Source organism: Dunckerocampus dactyliophorus, chromosome 12, assembly GCF_027744805.1.
Source record: "Dunckerocampus dactyliophorus isolate RoL2022-P2 chromosome 12, RoL_Ddac_1.1, whole genome shotgun sequence".
Taxonomy (NCBI): domain Eukaryota; kingdom Metazoa; phylum Chordata; class Actinopteri; order Syngnathiformes; family Syngnathidae; genus Dunckerocampus; species Dunckerocampus dactyliophorus.
The window spans coordinates 26510513-26535274 of NC_072830.1; the positions used below are offsets into that span (position 1 = coordinate 26510513).

The window sequence follows — 24762 nt, forward strand, 5'->3', positions numbered from 1 at the left end:
ACGGAATCTGTGAGAGGCTCCTGTGTTGGCGGCTTTTTCAGTTAGTGTTGCCAGAAAGCCAAAGAAAAAGCAAAACATATGCATAGAGTTAATCCTCCGACGCTTGCAGAGTTGAAGTGTCGTGAAATTGTGGATGTCATATATCACTGCAGTTCAAATTGCCATGTTCTTGCGACTTTAGAGGGCACATTTTTCCTGAAAATATTAGTCACATTCCGAAACTTAACAAGCATTTATTGTTTTTGTGTTGTTCTATTTTTGGAAGCATTTTCATGACGTTTATTTGAACGTTCTTCCTATCGATAACACTTTAGTTATCGATAGTATTTTGTAATACAGTGTTCCCTCATTTATCGCGGGGGATAGGTTCCCAAAATAGCCCGCATTAGGTGAAATCTGCGAAGTAGCCAGCTTTATTTTTTTACAATTACAGTATTATACACAAGGCTGTAAACCCCCTCACCAGCCATGCGACTTGGTAGTGCCGCCCATGTGTCGTATTTTTGTGAGACACTCCTTACTTCCTACAAAGTCCAGCGTTGTCCCATCCACGCTATAAAAGCCAAAGAGAGTCCACACTAGGATCGGGCGAGTCTCGAGCATCGATGGGGACTATGATTGGGACTAACATTCCAATTCTCCCGGGATCGGTTAAATAATTCAAAATAAGAGTACGTTGTGCTATATCCTGTGTACTTGTGTGAACAAAATAAGGGTGTTATATCAGATATCTTACACCAACATTGAAGTATACTACTTTTCAAAGGTAAACTTTTGTGAAAGTATACTCCTGTAAAAAGAGACTTCATAACATTCATATTCAAATTGAAGGGTTTGAAATTGATACTGTATACTGGTTGAAAATAGCGCTGTAAGAAATTCATAGTAAAGTTGATAAAACGTTCATATCATTAAACAATTCATGGAGAAGTTCAGACATTGCATCCCAAAAGAACACTGGTTAGAACCCTCATTTAAACTATGCAAACTTTTATGAGGCTGCCTCTAAAAATCAGAATCGAGAATCGTTAGGAACTGGAATCGAAACAAGGAATCGGAATCAGAAAAGGATTGTTCAAATTCAAACGATGCCCAACCCTAGTTCACACTTGTGATTTCAACTACACTGGCACATCTTTCGGTTTAACCTCACCGCCCGTGTCTGCCATAACGCAACATTTGTTTGTTCTATCTTCTTCTGCTTTTTTTTCTTCTGGTTCTGGGACGTCCTCCCAATTTTCTGCCGCTTTGGCGAGGAACTCCTGCTGGATGACATATACTAAATGAGGGCTCAGTGAGGAGGAACGGTGCAAGACGTTTACAGCGGTTTGTATTTTAACGGTGAGAGCGTATTGATAATTGATAGTAGGGTTAAGTACCGCATTAGTTCAATATATCGATATTTCGCCACACCCCTATGCATTACATTTCTCCGTTATTATGTTCCACGCCACATAAAGCTTCTATTAAACAAATGCAATGTACACATAGATGCACGTTCTCCCCCTGCCACGGCTGATGAAATGTAATCTCCTTCATGTCACCTTGGCAGTGAATTACTCACCACCTGTCAAACAGACACTGCAGGCTCAATTAGTCTGCTTACAAACAGACATAATTTTATGTTAATCACATTGTCATACTTCTTATTTTAAATGCAATAGGAGTTGAATTTAGTTCCATAATGCCATCAGCACAAGTTGATACAATTTACTTTGCCAGGATGTGTCACTGTGATTAATGTTGGTTCTCCCAATTTGCATTAAAGGTGCTACGCTGTCATTTTTACACTTCGCTCCTGGTATAAATTAAGATGTTAAGTGGTGCTCTTTGGTGTGTTTTGATGCTTGCTTTTTGTTTATTATACTTCATCATTTACCTTCTCTCAAGAGTACTCTGTTTTCTCTTGTGACGGACCACATAAAAATCATTTTATGTATGCCATTTTTAAATTATGCTTTATTTCATAGATGAACCAGAAAACATGGTGAAGGTATCACACTCCAAACATTCTGGATTGATTGGCTCTGGTGTAAAATGGGAACGGGAATTGCCTAATTAGACAACCATCATCAATGGTATTGAAATAATCTACATATTTACCATCCCAGATACAAATATTTATGTGTGAATTAAATTAATACCTCAGAGAAAATGTATAAACACACAAAGAGAAGATGGGGCGATTAACATCTCATCAAATTCAAATGAAAGGGGTGCATATTCCCAACAAGAAAATTAAATTTACTTGTCATTGATTACTTGTTCTTCCGCCCAAGGTATAAACGTAAAAAAAAAAATGTTATGACCTTAAAACAACCAAATGGTGTAAAGAAAGTTGAGGAACACTGTATATTGAACTGTGGACCAACTCCTTGAGGGTGCATGGGAGTTTGCCCAACCAGTCTACATGTGTTTTGTGGATTTGGAGAAGGCATTCGACCGTGTTCCTCAAGGAATTCTGTGGGTAGTGCTCCAGGAATATCGGACCACCTAATTCAGGCAAGAAGATGGATAGATGGATGGCTATTGTGTATTGTAGACAAGCATTGGAATGAACATGAATGCACTCTCCCGTGCAAAATAAAATGACCAAGTGTGCCAAAGGAAAAGGAAGTGAGGAAAGATGCTGGATGTGTGATGAAGCAGTGGAGGAGAGAATGAGTCAGCAACTCACACTCATGCTCTCTCCATCTCAAAGGACAGATGTTTCCCCGAGATTAAAATTCCAACTCAGGGTTCATTCATCTGTAAAATTTCCAGCGCAACCAGGTGGTTTCACACTTCGTGAACCACCAGAAAAGGCTCCCTTTTTCTCTGCCGCTGTCATGTTTTGCCTGTCTCAGATTTTAATGAATGACACTGATAAAACAGGCTTATGGGACAGGTTATAAGGTTGTGCTAAATTTAGCTCTGTGCAGATTGAGTATTTATCAAAGTGTTTACAGCCGCTGCGTCCCATTCATGGCGTTTCCATTTCATCATGAATGTTTAAACTGTGGAAATCTTAGCCCCCAATGCCAGACCATCATCTCTCATTCATAGCCGGCCCGCTAGGGACATTGTTGTGAGTGTAAGGCAACCGTGATATGAAACCGGGGTACTATGTCCACAGTGAGGACCACATAATGAAAAATGAAAGGATGCAAAAGCCACTTTGATAGTGTGTAAACCAACACATGTAGATAGGCTAAGCATTTAGATTTCAAGACAAAACTGCATCTCAGCTTTGTGATGTAGGTTAAAAAGTGTATTATGTGTATGTGTACATGATGGAGGCACAGCAGTTAACGGAGGCTTGCTTGTTAACAACTGAATATTCATAATTGAAAATGAATAAATGAAAATGTGCTGTCAGTCATGTGAAGAACACGTGACACGGTGACAACCGTTCAGATGCAGGTTGATCTCCGAGGGGGCGGAGGTGGTGGGGGGGTTGGCGAGTCGCTTCACATGAACACTAAAAATAGCCAACGTTAGAGTGTATTTACATTATTCTTTTGATACTGCTTTTATTTTTTGTATTTGTGGCAGCACATTAAGTTTGATTGGCGGTTTTATGGCTATCACATTTTCCCTCTTCACCGTCAGAGGTATCCGTCTGTGTTGGCCTCACAAAAAATAAAAAACAAACACTCGGTGACATCACGCCTGGTTACTAGGCGTGTCACGAGACACTCAGTTGACAAAACGAAACGATACACGAGATTGTGTCTGCAATAACAAGATTTTAACATTACTCTTATGAAAAAATGCTAACTATTAATATCATTTCTACTACGTTACACTCTTCTGCACTCGTCCACCCACTGAGACAAAGAGACTGTATGACTGACAAAAGGGCTCACTCCGTTCATGCCGTTGTTCTATGGAACAAACGCTCCAAGGTGCTAAAACCAATGCACAGAGTGAACTCTCTTCCTATTTGTTTGGTGGCGCGAGACACGCATGCACATAGCAATATATGGATCATGGAGCAATATTATCAAGTTCATTTTGGTCTATTGTGTGATTCATTTATTTATTTATTATCATCCCAGGCCGAGTGCCCACGAGAAATCTTGTCACATTTTAATTTCGCAAGGTATTGAGTACAGTTCAATCTTGTTTTGTTTTGTTCTCTCTTCATGTTGGCACTGCTTCCTCTTTCATCTGGAGTCACATGGCTAACTAACAGCTTCTTTGTCAAAAGAAAGATGACTGCTGATACATTATAGATATCAGACACCAGCGGCACTCAGGGAGGCAGGTGAGACACATTGATAACATAAAACAAAATTCATATTTCTCCACTGAAATGTATTCTAAAGTTATTTTCTATATGAGGCCAATCATTCACAACATTTTCTTACGTAAAAATCGCTGTGTGTGACTGGCCAATCACAGAGTGAAGATTGAATACATAAGTAGTTACCCAGTGAGGATTTTCCATTATCACGATTACGGATAATGACGAGCTGTACTCCTTTCAATGAAACGAGTATCCGGCTCATCCCCAACAAAGATAGTCGATGTAAATATGTACACCGCCATATGGTACAATGTTGGTCACATGACATTTTCATAGGATTCGATTGCGAGGTTGATTGTTGAATAAGACTCCTCCGAATCGAATCGTCGACTATTCAAAGACACCCCTACGTAATATTTACACTTTTTTGTAAGATGAACACTTTATGCTCATAAAATTTAACTTCAATTTAAAATGTTCTTGGAATATTATGGATTTTGTCCATTGATAATGTATACTGTACTGTATATATTTTTTATTTTCTCTAAGGTATGTAAAACACAGTAAATGACCTGATTCATCATATGAATAATGGGCTGTTTTGACTGACTTATACTATATTCAATTATTACCCAACAGGCTTGTCAGTGGCTTGGCTTCTACAAGGACACTGGCTGCTTCTAGGCCAAGCCTGCTGGTTTCCTGTCAGCAGCAAACTGAATCCAATCTGTCCCCAACACTGTCTCCTTCCGTACTACACTCCTGCTCTCTTCTTTACGATAAGATGATGTGATATTTGAATGTACATCACTCTCATTAAACGAGAGACATCCAAACATACAGTAAATTAGCAGCCATACAGGAATATTATTTCATCAACGTCAATCAGTGTAATCACGTTGTTGTGAAAAAGATACCGACACACGTATTTGTATTTTGTGTCTCTCTTTGTTTTCATATTCATCCTGATGGAAACAAGAGCCATCAGTGTGCTAATCAGCAATGGTACAGAGAAACCAGCCAATCACTCTGACCATCATTAACCTTTTCATACAGTTATAATGACCACATCCCGTAATCATAAACTTTCATTATGCTGAAAGCACAGGTGGGGAGAGAGATAGATAGGAAATGTTAAACAAAAATAAATCTGGAATAACTGAGGTGAGCGGGGGCTGTGATTACACTGATTAACAAGGCCATTATCTCTAATTGCTTCCAAGAACTGTCAGATGGTAAATATGGGGCTTCATGATCACAGATGCTCCCTTGTTGAGTTACATGTACTGTATGTATGTGTTGAAAGGATTTAGTGGTGGTGTGAAATTGCTTGTTTTTTTAATGTGAGAGCATGATTTCTTTTCCAGTGTTTTTTTTGATGACTCAGTATCGCTCTCAGGAGAAATCTACAATGTGGCAAGAGAATGCCATCCAGGTTTTAAATAAATGATATAGTATGAATACAGTAGGGTACAAATACAGTACAGAATACAGTACAGTCAGGAGATCGACGGTTTGAATCTGTGTTTGCATGTTGCACCCTTCGGTACGCCGGCTTCCTCCAATACTTCAATAAGTGAATGTTCGGCTAATTGGAACCTTTAAATTGTCCATGTGAGTGAATGTAAGTTTGAATGGTTGTTTGTACCTGGGATAGGCTTCAGCTCACCCGTGACCCTAATGAGGACAAGTGGTATAGAAAATGAATGAATGATATATACGTATCATTCATTCACCCATAATGGTGAGCAGAATCCAAAATATTGCATCGCAAACATGTCCTCCGCACACTGCTCAGCCATTAACTGCTCTAATAGACGGTCCAAAAGACCAGATTTGTCATTTTTCAAGCTCCTCGAAAACAAAGACAGGTATGTGTAATAAAAATGTTGTAGACTTATAACACGGGTTGTTGTAAATAAATAGGATAGTGGACAAGACTCACAATGTGTATATTGAGTGGGACTCCCTCACAATATATATTAAAGCTACTTTGTTTCTCTGGGTGATGAGTTCAATTCATGACAAGTCAGTGATGATGATGATTCAGGTTATAGTCTACCAAATGTATTAAAAATGCCATTACTAAAATAAATGTTGCATTGTGTAAATACTTCCATATAATTAGGACGAGCATCGATAGAACCTTCCGATTCTCCCGGAATGGTTAATTTTTTTTAAATTTTGATTCCTACGTTCGATGATTGACCAGTCCACCGACCGGAAAAAATGTCTGCATAACACCAATGACGAAGAAGCCAGCGAACACCAACGAAGAAGAAGCGTCAGGAAGCGTTTGTGTTCATCCATTTTAACCGTGGACAGTGTGTGACGGTGCTTGAACGTTTGGCTGAAATTTAGCAAAAAATGAAAAGTCAGCGCAGTGCAACAACGCCATCATATCATGCAAAGGAGGGTGCATCACTAACATGATTAAACACCTCCGGATTCATGGTTTACAGAGTGCCCTGTTTTTGACACGCTACGCCGGACTTCTTCCAACCAGTCACGTAAATAAAACAATAAATTACGTCGCTCTTTTGCTAAGATTGAAGCAGCAAGCAAATGATTCTTTACACTGCAAATACGGTGGCCAACTCAAATATCTAGCTATCTAACGTAAGGCTGTGTATCTGACATTAACGCTAGCTTTAGCCAGGAATTTGACCAGACCCGCATTAAGTGTTACTCCATTCACCGTACTTGTTTGATATTCTGCACGCAGGTTAGTAGGAAGTCAGTAACTTGGTTAAAGGGGACCTATAAATGTTGTTACAATGTTGTATTCTTGTGTTAAATTTGGAAGTGAGACCTGAAAGCAGTTTCTTTCATACTGCTGCTCAGGTTTTTTATTGACATTTACAAGTAGGTCATATTGCTGCAGTATAATGGATTTTTACATCTTGACGTATATATACATATATACATATCTATACATATATATTCATTGTGTTCAGTAAAATCAAAGTGTATGCAGAATGTATAACTTTATTTTACACTCAGCTCAGAGCTGGTGAATACATTATCCACTGTTGTCCGCCTAGCCCCGTCCACCTCTCTTGCTCACCATCATGGCGCACTTTCTGCTCCATGGCATACTGCACAGTGTTCCATTCATTTGCGGTCCTATTCAGTTCTAGTATCTTTGCTCTAACAATAGAGGAATGCTTCCAAACAAGAATGATTTCACTCTTTTGTGGTGCAAAACGACAGTTGTTAAAAGAAAACTGCCCTTTTTTTAAAAAATTTTGTCCATTATCTACAACCCGCATGTGAGACATGAACATATTTGTCTTTCTCTTTTCTGTGCGTGCTAAAGACACAACACCAACTAAAAAGACGCAGCTAAGAACGCACGTAATGGGAAACACTTATTCCGCCTATAAAGACTTTGAAAAAAACTCCAAAAAGCGCCAGCAACGCTCCATTTACATATAATGTGACGTGCATATTAACCAAGCGTCATTGTTATTATCATCATTAACATTGTTACACCGATGGAACTACATTATTGGCGTATTGACACCTTGCCACACCACACTGGTTAGCTGCGAGCTAGTTAACGACTAGCTTCACCACACCCTCGACCGCAGGGCGTCAGCGCCACGCTCACAATGCCTCAGACCACTACCAAAAGGTAACGCTACATATTGGAGCTGCTGTGTTTTTGTTTTTGCATTTGGAAAAGTTAATGCTAGGTGTAGGCGTTTGTTTCTATGTTGTTATGTGAAATCAATGCCATGGTCATGGACACACCTGAAAACAAAGGTGTCTGTCTTGTTATTTGTTTGAGGCTAAATTATTGAATCTTTTAGGAAGGAATGAATTACTTAGCTCCCACACACAAAGGTGTCCTTTCGTCCCTTGTGTGAAACCTGCACTACAGTATATTCTGTATTTAGTGGGAGAAAACACTGACTAGAAGCCATCAGGTGATGCCTAAACCTGGATGGTCTTCACAGAAAGTTCCCTGCATGGATGGCTTGCAAGAGCACCATCTGTTATTGCGCATGTGGCTGTTTGGTCACTTTATAATTTATGTTGGTGAAATAAGGTATTGACCTACTCTTGAGCTCATATCTCCCACAATTTACAACCCTAAACGCATATTGAGTCAACATTCTCCAAAGTTCAAACACTAGCAAAGCATTTTTATCGACCATGCTTTCTAACATCATAGTCCAGAACGACATACAGTAAATGGTTAAACAACTGAATTATGTATGTAAAAACAACCATTCCCTTGACATTCCAATGCCGTTATACAACAACAAAAGCTGCTGCAGGATTGGAATCAATTTAAAAACTCGCATCACCTCAAGGCTGAAGTCGTCAGGATAACTTGCAAACCAAAAATACAGAACATTGAGGCCCTTGTTATTAAAATGATGAACAATTCCAAGTTGTAGCCGTTGCAGTTTGAATTCTTAAATGAAAAAGTTCTTTCATGTAGTTGAAGGTAAAAAATGAGCTGGACAAGAGCCAGACAATATGCAAGCTTTGTCATGCAAGCTTAAAATATTTTGAGAACACGACAAATATAAGAAACCACACAGCACGTTTCCACCCAAACCAGGAGGAAAAACAGCCAGCTGAAGTTGCTGCCAACCAGACAACCAGAGGTGATAACTAATTTTCCACCCAACTCAGAAAAGGAGAAGCGAACCACAAAGTCAGTCGCAACTTCTATTGCGAAGGATTTGTGGCCGTATTTGATTGTTGAGAAGCAGGGATTTTGTGCTTTGCTGCGCACTTTGGAACCCAGATATAACATCCCATCGTAACGTTATTTCACTGACACCTAGTTTTATTGGTTATTCATAATATACTGATGTTTGCAAGCATTATTCTTGTATGCGAGCCACTGGTACAGAAATCTATATTTTGTATGAAAGCTATTTTTGACTTTGCTACACAGCAAAAATATTATTTTGTCAGAGATTCTATGCTCATTTTTTATTTGAATTCAGAAGTCTATTACTTATTTGTGAATAATGGCAGATTTTTTCTTATGTTGGTTACTCTGAATATGCTGACGTTTGTTAGTTTTATACATGCTGATACTGGTGCACTTTACTTTCCCTGCTGGTTCTGTGCAATGGGAAATATGTTGGCAGATGTAATCTCCAAATTATTAAAATATAATGGAAGTAACTTCATCTCTTTCATGTTTATTTTAATTGGGGATTATTGCAAATATGCTTTCTTTTAGTAGTACACAGTTAGTAAAAAGAAATGATATATAGAAAAAAAATGTGTCACAGCTGCGCAAGACTTTTGCTTGACTGTCAATATTATGTGAAAATAAAATGATGTTGCCTTCCAAAAAGGGGCATAATTGAAGAAATGACAGCAAATAAATGTAAATCAGACGTTCATTTCATGACTGTTACAGCCACAGGCTCAGAATGCAGTGTACAATCTCCATCAAACAGCCTTTTTATTTATTTATCGACCAATCCCGTGAATTCGCAGGCCTGCAAGTGCAGCGTTGCACCCTTTGCTCTTTTGATGTTCTATAAATATCTTTTTCATGATACAACCACTCAGAGTCATGAGCACATCCTTTCGTCTGTCTGACTTTTCTCCCTTCCCGTGACGAGCTTTCTGATTTGTATTCGCTAAATTAAATAGCCTGACTGTGACAGGATTCTGACAGTGAGTTCCGCTTTCCTGCTGATTCTCTAGGGGTTTTTTTTAGCTCACATCAGATGTTCTGTGCTTTCATCGCCACTTTAATTGTCCTTCTATCTTTTATTTCATGAAAATGTGCAATGGATTAGTTCTCCCCTCTGAAAAGTCTTTGGATTAAGGAGTGTGAAGTACAACAAAGAGGGTGATGAGAGGTAGGACGAGATTATGAGGAAGGAAAAGATAAGGGGTGTGTGTTCATACAAGAGTGTGTGTATGCGCATACTTTATTTAACCTGAAAATCAATTGTTTATTAGTCTGTTTCCTTACTTTGGGATAACATTAGAACTGAGTCACTGTTGCTATGCGACTCTTTAAAGTTTACCGAAGCCTTGAAATCTCTTGCTGCTGTGATTTTAGACTGATCTTTTTCCAACTCTTCCGCAGCCTGCTTGTTCAACTCAAGTGTTCAACACGCAAGCACCACACTGAGCTTTTTGACACAAACAAGGGCAAATAGTGCAGCCTGTGTGTGCAGAAACATGACAACTTAGACACCTGTCATTCACACCTATCATTAGTGACATTGCACAGCTCCCTTTGGACTTCATGTCAGGATATATGTAGACTCAACAAAAATATAAACACTAACTTTTGTTTTTGCTCCCATCTTTTATGAGCTGAACTTTATGATCTAAATGTGTACACAAATGTACACAAAAGGCCTATTCATTTCAAATTTCGTTCACAAAGCAGTGTTGGGTGTATTCTTGCAAAGTGAGTTTAGTGGGCCAGCAAGCTGTGTTGAGTGCAAAGCCGGACTTGCGTGTTCAGAGAAGGTAGCTCTCTTTTAAAACAGTTGTATCACTTCTTGTATAAAATACACTGGCTGGGATGGCTTCAGTTTTCAATATCTGATGTGACCACCATTTGCCTCACTCAGTGCAACACATCTCCTTTGCGTAGAGTTAATCAGGTTGTTGATCGTGACCTGTGGAACGCTGGTCCACTCCTCTTCAATGGCTGTGTGAAGTTGCTGGATATTGGCAGGAACTGGAAGATGCTGTCATATACGCTGAAACAGAGCATCCCAAACTTGCTCCATTTGTGTCATGTCTGGTCAGCATGCTGGCCATGCAAGAACTGTATCTAGACTTAATCCTTAAACTCATCCAGGATAAAGAGACAATCCTGTACGACAATCCTGCTTTGTCGTACAGGCCCCTGTGCAATAATCATGCTGTCTAATCAGCATCTTGATATGCCACACCTGTGAGGTGGATGGAGTATATCGGCAAAGGAAAAGTACTCACTAGCACAGGTTTAGGCACATTTGTGAACAATACAGTATTTGAGGAAAATAAGCCTTTTGCAAACATAGAAAAGTTTTACATCTTTGAGTTCATCTCAAGATGGGAGCGAAAACAAAAGTGTTGTGTTTATATTTATGTTGAGTGTGTGTAAAATCATTAGAAGCATATCTGTCAAGAGCAACAAATCAGTTAATGGGAAGAAACACACCTTGACAATAACCATGCTTATTCAGTTCATGAATTGGGTCAGCTATGACCCAAAATCTGAATGTTTGGGAATAACAAGATATACAAATACATTGGGGAATCCGGTATCACTTGTAAGGTACCCAGATTAGGATCACAAAAGATACCAAGTGCTGCATCAGTTACTTTTGGGCCTCTGACTCTGATGTTATTCCAACAAGTGTCTAAATGTTGGTTGGGTATGTCTTGCTATGCAAGTAAAGAAAATTAAGTATGGCACTCATTAGTTCTCTTCCAAATCTCTTTTCATGAAATTTAGCCCAAATTCTCAAATAGAAAAAATACTCCAGCTTTGTACTAATCCTGCCTGTGCTCATGGTCTTTACTCTAATCCTCTGCCTATATTTAGACATTGCAGGTGAGAGAGGAGATTTGAGCGATATTCGATTTAGGTCACCGTTGAAGGCAGGGGTGACCAAACCTTTTGACTTGTGAGCCACTTTCAGTTAAAAAAAAAATGTGTGCATGCGTGCGTGTGTGTGTGTGTGTGTGTGTGTGTGTGTGTGTGTGTATTTATTTATTTATTAACACCAACAATTGTAACAGTTCACGTGGAATGATTGGTCTTATTTTAGCTGTAAAACTATTAAATATACTGAGTATAAAATCTGCTGTATGTGCTTGGGTCTCTTTTTCAGGAGCACTTTAAACTATCTGGATGTTGCTTGGCATAACTGCATCATGCATAAATTTGGAAAAAAGATCATGGAATTTGGCGCTTGCCAAACCAAATCTAAAGGCAAACAAGTAGTATTGTTACAGCAGAGAGAATTACGAGTAGCAAGTAGTCAGTGACCTGCAGTCATGTCATGATGAAAAATACAAAAGTCAATAATAACATAAAATAAATATTAATATTTTTCCATTTAACTATACATGTATTTTCTGTATGATACCAATCGTTTTTAGAATTTTCTTGGGTATGAGTATGGGTATGCATTGTCACCACCACTTCCCACATCCGTGAAGCAGTCATGACATTATTTGGTCCCGCTTTGTTCCGCATGATGCAACGCAACAGGCATCACCCTTAGCTTCATTAATTCCTCTATTTGCAAGCGACCTACAAGATATTGAACTCCTGAAAAGAAGCTCTCATTGCAGAAAATAAAAGTAAGACTATATTGTCTCGTACCTGCAGAAAGAGAATGCGCAAAGAGCAGGAAGGAGGCATAAACTACAAAAAGGGAGGCACGGACAGTGTAGGAGAGGGAATTGCTGACTAGAAGACATCGCTTTGGGCGTTCTGATAACTTATTAACAGAAATTCACAAGGAAGATCCAAGAGGCGACAGAAATTACTTGAGAATTCCCCCTGACTTGCTCCAAGAAGTGGTAAAAAAGTTAACCCATTCATGTGAATGAGACACGCTTTCATACGCACCGCCTGCATTGTTTAGGCATAGGTTGAGGTGCATTTCCTGTGTGTTCATGACTAGTTCATGGAAATTATGCGTGCCACATATTTTGAACATTTCAAAATTTTCTTTGCCTGCACAGTTTACACATACTTCACACCTGTTTACGACCAGTTGACTCATTGGCACGCAAAATTGCATACCACTGCGGGGACAAGCTACATGCAAGTGTAAATGAGACATAAGAAGTATCCGAAAACATTTTGAAAACATTTTTTAATCAAAGTGGATTATTCTTCTCTTTTTTGGCTATCCACTTAATGAGAAACTTGTATTAACATTAAAAAAAACTCCAAAGGAGTCAGTGCCTCACCAGCATTGAACCTCACCACACGTCACTGCTGGTAGTATTGCTTAATTCAGGACTTACACCTCATTCACTCACAGATATGGTAAAACCAAGCACAATTACATTTATAATACATAGAGAGATAAGAATATATTTATTATTAAAATATTATACTTTTATATAACATTTATACAAAAGTAAAGGATACCATTTACACTGAAGTAACACACACACACACTTACAGTAGATCTGAGCAGGACCCCCTCTTCTCCTGAATATCCATGTTTTTTGCCATTTTCTGGCCACTGCTTTCTTTTCATACATTCATTTTCAACTGCTTATCCTTGTCATGGTGAGCTGGAGCCTATCCCGGCTGACATTGTGTTAAGAGGGGGATTACACCCTGGACTGGTCACCAGTCAATCACAGGGCACATATTAACACCTGTGGCCATGCATGTTTTTGAACTGAAACGGGATTACCCAGAGTAAGCCCATGCAAGCATGGGGAGAACATGTCAGCCCCACACAGAGCGGTTTGTCTTGTTCAGTCTCAGTGAGTATGGTAATGGGATATTGAAGGTCACAGCTCCTTTTACCCCCTTCTGAGTTTGCACTGGCCTCACTAATGGACCAAGAAAGGAAATTATGTCTACCTATCAGAGACACTGCAGAGAACTTTGATATTCCTGTGTACAGTATAGCCTCTTTCCAGCGATTGAGCGCCTCATTTGCATGGCTGTATAATTATACACTGTATATTTATAAATAATGCTATATTATATATACATATATATATATATACTGTATAAGAATTTTTGGATTATTGTTTTTTTCGATGCTCTATGTCAGGAATTGGCATCAACTCAAACAGACGCAGCTGATAAATCCTGCATGTTCATCACATTGTACATTTGACAACAGTACAGTGGCCAGCAATGCATTATTTTTTCTTTCTTTTAGACATGTGTTGGTATACAACAAGGAGAAGACAAGCGTTGTATGAGATAAGTTGAGTTTTGAGTTTTTCTCATTCAATTCAACTCGTCTGTATGCTTACGCCCCACGAGTTGTTTGGTGAGTTAGAAGAGAAAGCCAATTTCTGGAGCTGAAGAGGTGATGGGCAGGTATGGTGTTAAGGACAGGAACATGGAAGGATTTCACAACACGAATGAAAATGACTGTGGTGGACACTAATTTCCAGAGTTGGGAGGAACACAGACAATTGTAAGAGTGGAGGCAGGCGCAAGTAGGTAGACTACATTTTGTGCAGAAGAACCTGAAAGAAATTGGTGATTTTAAAGTGTTAACAAGGGAGAGCTTCACACAGCGTAGAGTGATAGTATGTAGGATTCCTCTTTGGCATCAGCTGTGATCTACTGCCACTGTTCCTCGTGAGGTGATGTTGGTCCTCATCACAACTTTTGACAATCACGTAGCTACAAAGACATGAGGCTGCACACTGTGAACCTTCAGAGACAGGCCTCACAAATTGTTAGGTGTTATGTATTTAGTTGAAGACTGAATTGAAAAATTTCAGATGTGCCTTTTGACATGCGACTGAACGCAAATGTCATCCTATTTCTTTGGACCAAAAATGTGCCAGGTCAATCGGTCATCCTTCAAATATGCAAACTGAATTGTGCCTGAAAAGGTGTGCTGAAGGTCTTTTTAATAAAGTTTTCATTTGAAATGGGGTCATTCTTATTACTGTATGTATGAAAAGGTCTGGGGGAAAAAACATTCTTGTTATGAATTTTTCAGGAAATATTAACACAGCCGCATTCCATCTTGTGCACCACACTGTCTACATTTAGATTTTACGTTGGGCTTTTTTTTTTATGTCACTACAAGTCACAAGGGTACCAGTGATGGCAAAGAGGAAAGCTGTGGTGACTCACATTCTTCCATTTGCTTTACCTCTGGAGCCTATCACAGCTCATATATGCCACTGATCATCAGGCAATTGCATTAATCACATAATTGTAAAGTCATCTGGGATGCTTTTTCCTTCAATGGAACAATGGAGTGTCAGGTTGTGCAGGGGTGTCAAACGGAAACTGGCTATGTGGAGATGTTGCAGGGGGCATCCCTCATGCCCGAAGGCTCTCGTCTGTGTGGAAATGACAGCATATAATTGTAATGTCATCTGTCGGCAACAAGACAAAAACTCTGTCTTCGCCGTCCTCACACAAACGCTGAAGCCAGAGTTTTTGAAAATCTTCACCACGGCCCGAGTTTTCCAAAAGCTCAGTTTTTAAAGACAACAGCCTATGTTTGCATCGAAAAATATGTTTTAAAAATCTGTATTCACGTGGACATAGCCTCAGTCAGAAGGGTTGTGTGGTCGGATGAGCACAGTTACATAAGCAAAAAGGTAAGAGTCCCCCATTGGATAATTACTGCATGGGTGATTATGTTTCAGGCTGGCAACATGTTATTAAATGATGCAGTGACTTGCTTCTCATTTGCCAAACAACCATGTCCAAAGAAATGTGGTCCTGGAAAAGATGTTGGCAAATTATTGGTATACAACAAGCATGAGAAAACATAAAAGAATACTGTAGAAAATACTCAAATGGGGTTCAGAACTGTCCAACGCATTATTCAAAAGTTGAAGGGCAGTGCGGGAACTTGGTCCAACACAGGGTATGTCTTTGGTCCGAATCTTACTTTTTGTTTTAATACTGCTCTGGACTTTTTTGGCCAGGCAGTGTATAAATAAAAATGTCTTGACATGACATAAAAAAACCGAATGAGTGGTCTTTTAAAGACTGACTTATTAGTACATACAGACTAATCACAGACAGAGACAAAGCTGAACAGAGAAGGGGAAGCTGATTGGTTGACACAAAGAGAAGCAGAGCTGCCAAGCCAGCTGAAACTAATAAAACAATCAGCAATCAATCTCAAAACATATAATTGGCATGCAAATCAAACAATACTTGGATACAGTGGTTTAAAAAAACACTGCAGGACAGCAATTTTTCCAGATTTTCTGCTTGTTTAATGTCAATAATTGTTAATAAATGAGAGGTAATTTCAATACTGGCAACTGTACGTGGGAATACTTGAACATGAGGACAATTTGTTTCGGGACTCGTCTTCCATAGCGCGTAGCTAATGTCCTTTCAAAACTCGTGTGCGTCAAGGTGCGCGCGCACTCCTCCTTCGCGCGCTCGCCTGAGTCGTGTCTCGTGCGTGAGGGGCTTGCTCGCCTGCGCTCGGCACTTGGCGAGCACGGTCGCTGCCAGTGGTTCTGATTCTGCATGACCAGGGGTTCGGATTTTTCATGACCAGTACTACTGACACAGTTCGGTCCGTCGCCACTGTGAGGCGGTCCGGGATTCCGTGGTTTGGGTATGTGGACCAAAGAGTGACACGGGCACCGTAACGAGTCGACGCTTTTTTTTTTAACCTCTTTGAGGAATAACCTGACGTGTGGAGGACACCATGGCAGACGCAAAGTGCCTTCTGAAAACACCAAGGTAATACTGTCTGTAGCTTTTTTTCATGGGATCTAACCATGTAAAGACATTTTGTCACATAAATGGCAGTATTAAAATTATTGTTATGGACTGTGGTGAAGTGTATGTAATCTATATCACTATGTTGTCATGTTGGATGGTGTCAAAGACTACCAAGCATAAAAATATATTGCACTGGTGACAGCAAGTGACTATAATAACCTTATTTTTTCCTTTTTATGTGTTTTCTATGCAGGCACAACAAAGCTTGTGCATGCATAATAACCTCAACCTGCTACATGGCTTGTTTTGTGCATCACAAATGTTCCCCAAGAAGTAAACTTCCAACAGTATAAGTTCCTCTTCTGTGACACAAGTGAGATTCCACTGGATGACATGCATTTTTAGATGATAAATGTGTCTTCTCCATGAATAAATGATTGAAACAAACAACAAAATACAATATTGATCTACAATATAGTAACTATAAGGCACCAACCGCTTAGGAGGCTACAAATGAGCAAAACTGCAGCATTCGGATTCACTTTTTTGGGAAGTTATTTATTTTTTGTTAAAACAAAAAATGAACAATGTTAATCATTTGTTATCACAAAGTATTTTCCTGACATGGCAGAGTTCATATGACTCAATCATACATTATTAATCCACAGACTAATAAAAAAATGGGTAGTTTGAATGACAAACTAGGGACTGACAAGGAATGAGAGACAAAAAAGTGCATTCATTTCCAATCATGGCTGGGAAATAAATGAAAATGTATGTTCAAAAGAAAGCTATATGGCGTGAGACTGTCTCCACTACAGAATTGTGTGCATGCTCTTTGTCAGGTGTTTTGATGTGTTCCTTGGAGACAGTACTTAAAAGCGCATCAGATTCACTTATCGCCAGCACATCGTCTTGTCCCTCCATTCCCAGTGTACTCGCTTTTCCCATGACACCACTGTTAAATCTGGGAAATGTTCATTAAGCTCAACGAGACCGTTGGTTATCCTCAGGCTTTATAAGGGAAATGCTTATAATTTGCTTTGAAATATGCGGATTAGAGAAAAACAGCTGCTCCTTTTTGATAAGCATCCCCTGCCTTATTTCTAATTGAAATTGATTCACATCAAATGGCATTACAAATGAGTGTGATTTAGGTTATTATCATGAAAGATAGATAAGCTGCCATTTGACATATACCCCGTGTAGTTCATTGATTTTTTAAAAATATATTTTTGGTTTGGTGGACTACGTAGAAATTGTGCATTATCCTGCTTGTCCTACAGAAAAAATCTGTGTCTGGTCTGCCAATGTGGTTATAATTCCTTCAAGCCAGTTGAACTGTGTATTGACAGCAAATTTAATCACTGTGCTTTACAGTAGGCTGCGTCTTCAAATAAGGGGCAGTGACCTCAGCATGTCCGGAAGTATTTGGACTGGGAGTTTTTATGATTTTGCCTTCATAGAGACATTTCACAAAAATACATTTACCATTCAGGAATTAAAGCCATTTTACTTAGAATACAGTGGTACCTCGGTTTTTGTTATGAAATCGTTCAAAAGGTCCAACGAAAACTGAAACGCACGAAAACCGAAGCAATTTTTCCCAAACAAATAGCAGACAGCTATGAGAAATACAGTGGCATACGCCCCAGTTAGTGTACTTTCCGGATTACGTCCAAAATTTACGCAAAAATGTACATTTCCAGGTAGCATAAAATATGGATGCATCTTGTCGGTACTAATACACTGCGTGAGTCCAACTGTGTAACATATTTTTATTGAAGAACGTTAGTATGTTAGCATGCTCTTAAAATGGAAACCAGAAGTCATTGTCGCCCGTCTATAACATCATCACCATTTGACTCTGTAGTTCTTTGCTAACTAACAGAGTTATGCCGCAAGTCTCTGCTCTTCTTAATGATCACAGCTGTAAAATAACCCACAATCAAGCCACGGAAAGTTACAAGAGCCAGTATTTTGATAAAGAAGGTGAGAAACACTTTTGTATTCAAGAATTAACAAAGTATTACGGTGCCATCCATGGAGCTATCGCTTCTCCTCCATTGCTGCTCTTCATCACCGTCTTTGTTAACAAAAGTCTTCAGTCAAAGTAAAAGTGACATTAAATGTTCACTTATCCCTTTCATTCGTAATTTATATGCGCTTTGAATTGTAAAACTGTAAGAAAGTGTTTTGTGTTAACATTTTTCGGTGTCCAAAGCGAATTAATTGGATTTACATTGTTTCTTATGGGGGGAAAAAAATCTCATGAGATTCATCCCCCAAAAAATGTTTCAGTCCGAGTCAAATCTTCTGGAATGGATTAATGAGAGTAACCAAGGTTCAACTGTAATTATAAATGATGAATGAAATGGAAAAAAAAAGAGCATTAACATTACTTTTACTTTTATTAAAGACTCCTGTTGGGAAGAAGGTGAGGAATGGAGAGTGAAGTTGTTCAAAATATAGAATGATAAACATATTTGTTGGTTGTTTAGCTACACGGTTTTAACAGTACATGTAGGAGAACATTGAGAAGTTCATAATGCTAAAAGTCTCAATTCTCATAAAGTGGACAATGACAATATGAGGGTTCTTTGCTAAACACAGTGTGTTACTTTTTGCCACTAAATTGTGCAAGAAAAGCTTGTGTTGTTCAAGCAGGCCTGCATGGGCACATTTGGGCTGAAGTGCTTCCGTAAAACTTAAAGAGCTTCTCACTGATGCTGTGTTAGATTGACTCATTTCAGGCGTGACATGTATGAACATGTGAGGGACAGCTTGCTGCTCAACTTGGTGCAGTTTGCGATCCAATGCTGATCAAAAGCGAGGTGCTGAGTGTTTGACAAGACTCCGCTCTGACAAAGTCAACACTCTTTTTTTTATTTATTTATTTTTTTTTTGTCTTGCAGTAACTTCCAGTCATCTGCCGTGTTTGAAGGCTCAGAGTCTGTGGAGGCAGAGGGAGGTAGCACAGAGAGCATGGTGGCCTCCTCCATCAGCGCCTGTAAGAAGGTAAAAAAAAAAAAAAAGCTGTGTCACTATTGTGGAAAATATTACACCATAAATTAATTTTAAAAAAATTACACTAAAAAAAAAAACAGATTTGTTCATGTGTAAGTCGGACTGGTGTATAAGCCGCACGTGTGCCATGTCATAAAATGGCATATTGTAGCACGCACGAGTTCAGCTCTTTATGACATAGGAGACAATCATCAGCTATGAAAAAAACTCACAACGAGCTTGTCAACCCATTGGAAATTGCAGGAGGTCATTACTCAATATTTTTAAGAGTCTGACTCATCACACAGCAACTTAACACTTTGCATTTTGTTTGAGAAAACCATTTCATTGGGGGGAGTATAGAAAGCATAGAAAATGGTGGATGGCGTTGCAGTGCTGCCTCTGTCTACCAGAGGGAGCCAGAGGACCCAGAGGGAAGCCCAAAGCCCAGAGGGAAGCTGACGTCATTGCAGCGCCCCAATGAATGCGTTGCTGAAACGCAATGCTTTACGGGAAGACTTAAAAATGTTTTTTTTTTTCATATTGGGACATGTTTGTATATTTGTCAGGTACACCTTTTGAGTGTTAAGCTGCTGTGTGATGAATTTAGTGTTGTTAGTAAGGTGTTCTTTGAAAGAGGACACCGTGAGTCAGACTGTTGTGTTGTTATACTGCTGTATACATAATTATGTCATTATATATATACCAGGTCATTTGACCAATAGGTTGACAAGCTTGTTGGGTGTTCACTGACAGCTCGTGATTGGCTCCTGCCAAAGAAAGAGCTATCGTTTCCTCACTGACTCGTGAGTGGTAGTGTATTTCAACAATTAGTAGTCGTTCTGAAGTAAAGGAGATGTCACGAGATTAGAATTTAGCCATAAATTAGCCATACCGCTGTATAAGCCACAGGGTTCAAAGTTTAAGAAAAAAGTAGTGGCTTATACACCAGAATTTACGGTGTCGTCAACTAAGTGAGTGACTGCTGCTTGACCCCTCCTTTACATGTGTACATGCCAGTTTGCGTTTCAATGAACTTTTACATTTCGTCTTTATGGGTGCCTGTGACACCCTGTAGCACAATAAGAGGAACTGCCAGGACTTTGGTTCACTCGAGTAGATTTATCATCTCCCACTTCCAGTGAGATACGAGGGAGCGTAGTACAGATCAATGGGCTGAGGTAAACGCGAGATTGAATTTCCTTTGAGTGCGTGTGGGTTTTGTTGCACCATACTCTGTGTGTATTTGTGTGCAGCTACACACACTCATGGGCTTTTAATTAGCCCGCAGCTCTCACAATCTTAACTGACTTCTACTTGAATGTCCTGTGAAGACACAAGGTCTTATTGGGCTGACCCCTGGCAGCAGCCTGTTAATATGAGATCACGTGACTCTATGTCACTATTACCTGGCTAAGGGCCTGTACAGATGGTCTATTCCAGGGGGTGCAAGTATAAGGGGGCATGTCATGTCACTAAAAATAAACAATGAGTTTGAGTAAGGCGCACATAATATCTGCAGTTGTGATTTTATGATGAAAAAATGGCCTGCTACTCATGTAGGTTACAACTCAATAAAAATTCCAAGAGGTCCGGGAAAATGTTTCCAAGCTCAGCATAATCATCATCAAGAATGCATTATAATGAAGTCCCAACTATTTTTGCAAGTACTGTAGATGTATTATTTATAGTTGTATTATAGTTATAGCGTATGTTGTCAAAGACTGACTGTGCATTTCCCCTTTAGCGTACAATTTGGCACGTGTCTTGTTGTGTTATTCATACGCTGCATGAGTCCAACTGTGTTCCTAACATATTTTAATCACAAAACGTCACTGGTAGCAGCGTGTCAGCATGGAAACCAGAACCGGAAGTCATTGTCCTCCTGTCACTACGCAATCCGTCCCGGGAACGCAATCGGTTCTACGCATGCGCGAGACCTATGTCACTTCCTCCTTTGGCAAATTTTTACGGCAGCGCTTCTGCAACGTCACGTGGTGTGGTAGTTATTATTTTTTAAATGTATGAACATAAATGGTCGATAACCATACCTCATATATGTAATATATTGGCGGGTTGTTTTATTAGTGATTATTATTAAAAGAGTTTGTTAGCATGTGGATGTTTCTATCGTCGACCTCCACCGAGACGGAGCTACGTAAAAAGCTACGCAATGCACGTAACGCAGACGTAAACGTCATATCCGGTTGAGTAAAACAAACGTAAATAAACAGAATGAAAACCAAAACCAACCAAAAGCACGGTGCAGTGATGGATTTATGTAGAGGATTCAGCTAGAGTTAGTTTTTTTTCTAAATGGAGAACTATCATCCACCCAAACATATCTTCCTAGGAAATGCTTTTGTCTATTATGTCAGTTGCAAAAAAAAACTTAATATGGAACCAGGAAAAGAGGGCTTATAAATTAACTTGCACCATGGATATGATATAAGAAAAATGATCTATTATGTTGTAATTTTGCAAATCTTAATAACTTTTTTGTATGTGTGGTGGGGTGACGTATATTGCTGTCGTAAAATAGATTGACGGATGGCGTACATTACACGTGGCTAACATGTGACTGCCGAAAAATAGGCTGACAGAATGTAGACGCGTTCTGCACATGCGTAGAACCGATTGCGTTTCCAGGGTGGACTGCGCAGTGACACCCCCAGCTTTGTTGCCCATCTATGACATTAGCAGAGGTTGACTGTGTAGTTCTTTGCTGACTTAGCAGAGTTATGCCACAAGTCTCTGTGACTTTTTCTTATTGATCACGGCTGTAAAATATCCCACATTGGATCCAAAGAAGCTTGCCAGTGCCAGCACTTTGATAAAGAAGGTGAGAAACACTGAATTCAAAAAATAAAACCTCGCAAAACACGGTGTTGTCCAAGTGGATCTCTGCTCACCGCTGCCTCAAACAAAGCAAAAGTGCCGTTAAAAGTTTATCACTTTCATTTGTCATTTGTATGCATTTCAAATTGTTTTCTGCATGCAAAGCTATAATTGTAAAACGATAAAGTGTTTTGTGTGTCCTTAATGAATTAATTGGATTTGCAGAATTTTTTTATGGGAAAAATTGGAGTTGGACCTTCTGGAAGGAATTAATGATCCTAACCAAGGTTCCACTGTAGATTCTATCGTGTCAAATTGCTTATTACACATTAAGACTAGACCAATATGACGTTTTAGGGTCTGATTCTGATATTAAGGAATAAAAAATTCAGATAACCAGTACATCGGCTGATAACATTTTTAAATTTTTCTATTAAAAAAGACACAATACCTGCTTTTGGTGGCTAAATGTAGTTCCAAACACTAAAGGGAGAACCTTTTTACTATTTTCAAGTACTGTTGTTATCAGAAATTGAGTGAAACAAGGACCTTATGAGCAATTTGAAGATAACATTAAAAATGTGACATGCAAAAGGGCAGTAAAGTTATGGGAAATAAAATATTGTGAAGTGTATATGAATTAAGACATTTACTTTCACAGGCCAAGAGCTGCCAACATTTGGTGTCTGCAATCCAGTAGATTCTAGTACTGTAGATGGCCCATGGGAGCTTTAAAATGAACTTTTACACAGGTTAGAAATTAGAATATGATGCAAAATCTATTTGATTTCAGGAGTAGAAGTAAGACAAAAAGACCAATTAAGGGTTTGGGAAGTTTTTGCAGTTCATTTTTAAATGTAGTTTATTAAATTGAACCTTTTGACAGTTATTCAAATGTTATGAGATACTGAATTTGGGGGTTTTATGAGCTGTACATTTTATATATTTTATATAAAATATAACTACATGTCATCAAAATGATTTAGAAAAAAACATTGTAATATTTCACTCTGTGTATAGTGAATTTATAGACTAGAAAGCGTCACTTTTTGAATTGAACTACTTAAATAAAGTAGCCTTCAAAATAGTCCAATTCTTGGAGATGCTGCTTTTAGGAATCTTTTGCAAAACGTTAGCAAGTTTTTGACTAGGCCAGATTTGGCCTGAACATACCTGAAAAAGGTCTGAATCCTTTTCGTCTCACCTCGGGCTTTAGCAGTGTCTTGTGTCTTTATGCTTGTCAGAGCCGATGTGTCGGAAAAGCTCCTTTCATCTCTTGCACTTAATAGAAACATTGATGCTGCAAATTGTGCAGAATGTGTGACTTTTGTTAGATTTACGAACACACGGTCATTCACGGGAATACCCGTCTTTGTGCTGATGGTAATATTTTTTTGGAGGGTCTTCATGATTTCCCTGTGATGTATACTGGAATTGATTGCCAGAGCCTGACATTGGCACACCTGTGATGATGCCGAACTAGCAAGGGATTGATACTGTATGCTCGCTATGCTGGACTGTGATGCATGTTCAAAATCATGTAAACCATTACCATCACTATTATTTTATAAAGTAACAGCGCATGGATTCTTGTATTGCTCATTTTTAGTTTACATCTTTTTTGCAATGTGTTATTTCAAACATTTTTCCTCACATTTACTTGGTAATTATTGCATTCGTGGAAACATTATTCCAGCACTCTAAGCAAATTGAATGTAATGGGGTGGTTATTAAAACGGAAAAGTCAATTGCCTTTGCAAAAGAGTTTTATCTGTTTGTGTGTCAAACGGAGCAGCACAGCTTTCATCTTAAAGACTTCATTAAAGGGTCCACCCTGGGAGAGGACAAATTCCTTTGCATATATAATTTACACTGTCTGGTGAGCTGACAGGTTATTGATTGGAGGCTGTGGAGAAAAAGGTCTATTAATCTAATTAACCTGAAGGGGAAATACATAGACTGCCATTGGAAAGTGAATGTGTGTGTGTGATGTACAATAAGTGGTGTTGTACCTGAGAGGTGGTTTATATTTGTGTTGCAGGTCCTGTGCAGCAACAGTGTGTTGGATTCTTCAGAATACTGGCTGAGGAATGACAAAGCTCTGTGTAGACTGGGCCTTCTGGATGACGACACAGAGGGCATCTGCACCATGGTGAGTAGCATACTGCGCATGATGAAACACATGCACCCTTTTGGCAAGATGGACCTTGTCGCGTCGAATACTGAAGCCGCCTCAAATGACGTCGGATGGCATCAGTTTGAACTCTTTTGTGACGTCACGTTCGTGATCTGACTGGCTGTAGACAATTATATTGTATGG

General features: G+C 39.1%; 1 protein-coding gene across 7 annotated transcripts in view; it reads left to right on the top strand.

Moving 5' to 3' along the window:
* The window catches only part of sphkap (SPHK1 interactor, AKAP domain containing), a 98313-nt gene that overhangs the window by 46632 nt on the left and 26919 nt on the right, over positions 1 to 24762 (top strand). For 6 of the 7 annotated variants that reach the window (XR_008573107.1, XM_054793690.1, XM_054793694.1 and 3 more), the window contains exons 3-4: positions 19514 to 19616; positions 24484 to 24594. Coding sequence is in view for 6 of the 7 variants with exons in the window: in XM_054793690.1 (XP_054649665.1) it covers positions 19514 to 19616; positions 24484 to 24594 (214 nt within the window). In the remaining variant the exon portion in view is untranslated. Of the gene's footprint in view, positions 1 to 16293; positions 16617 to 19513; positions 19617 to 24483; positions 24595 to 24762 lie in introns of those variants that run through there. The other variant, XM_054793693.1, reaches the window with a different exon arrangement.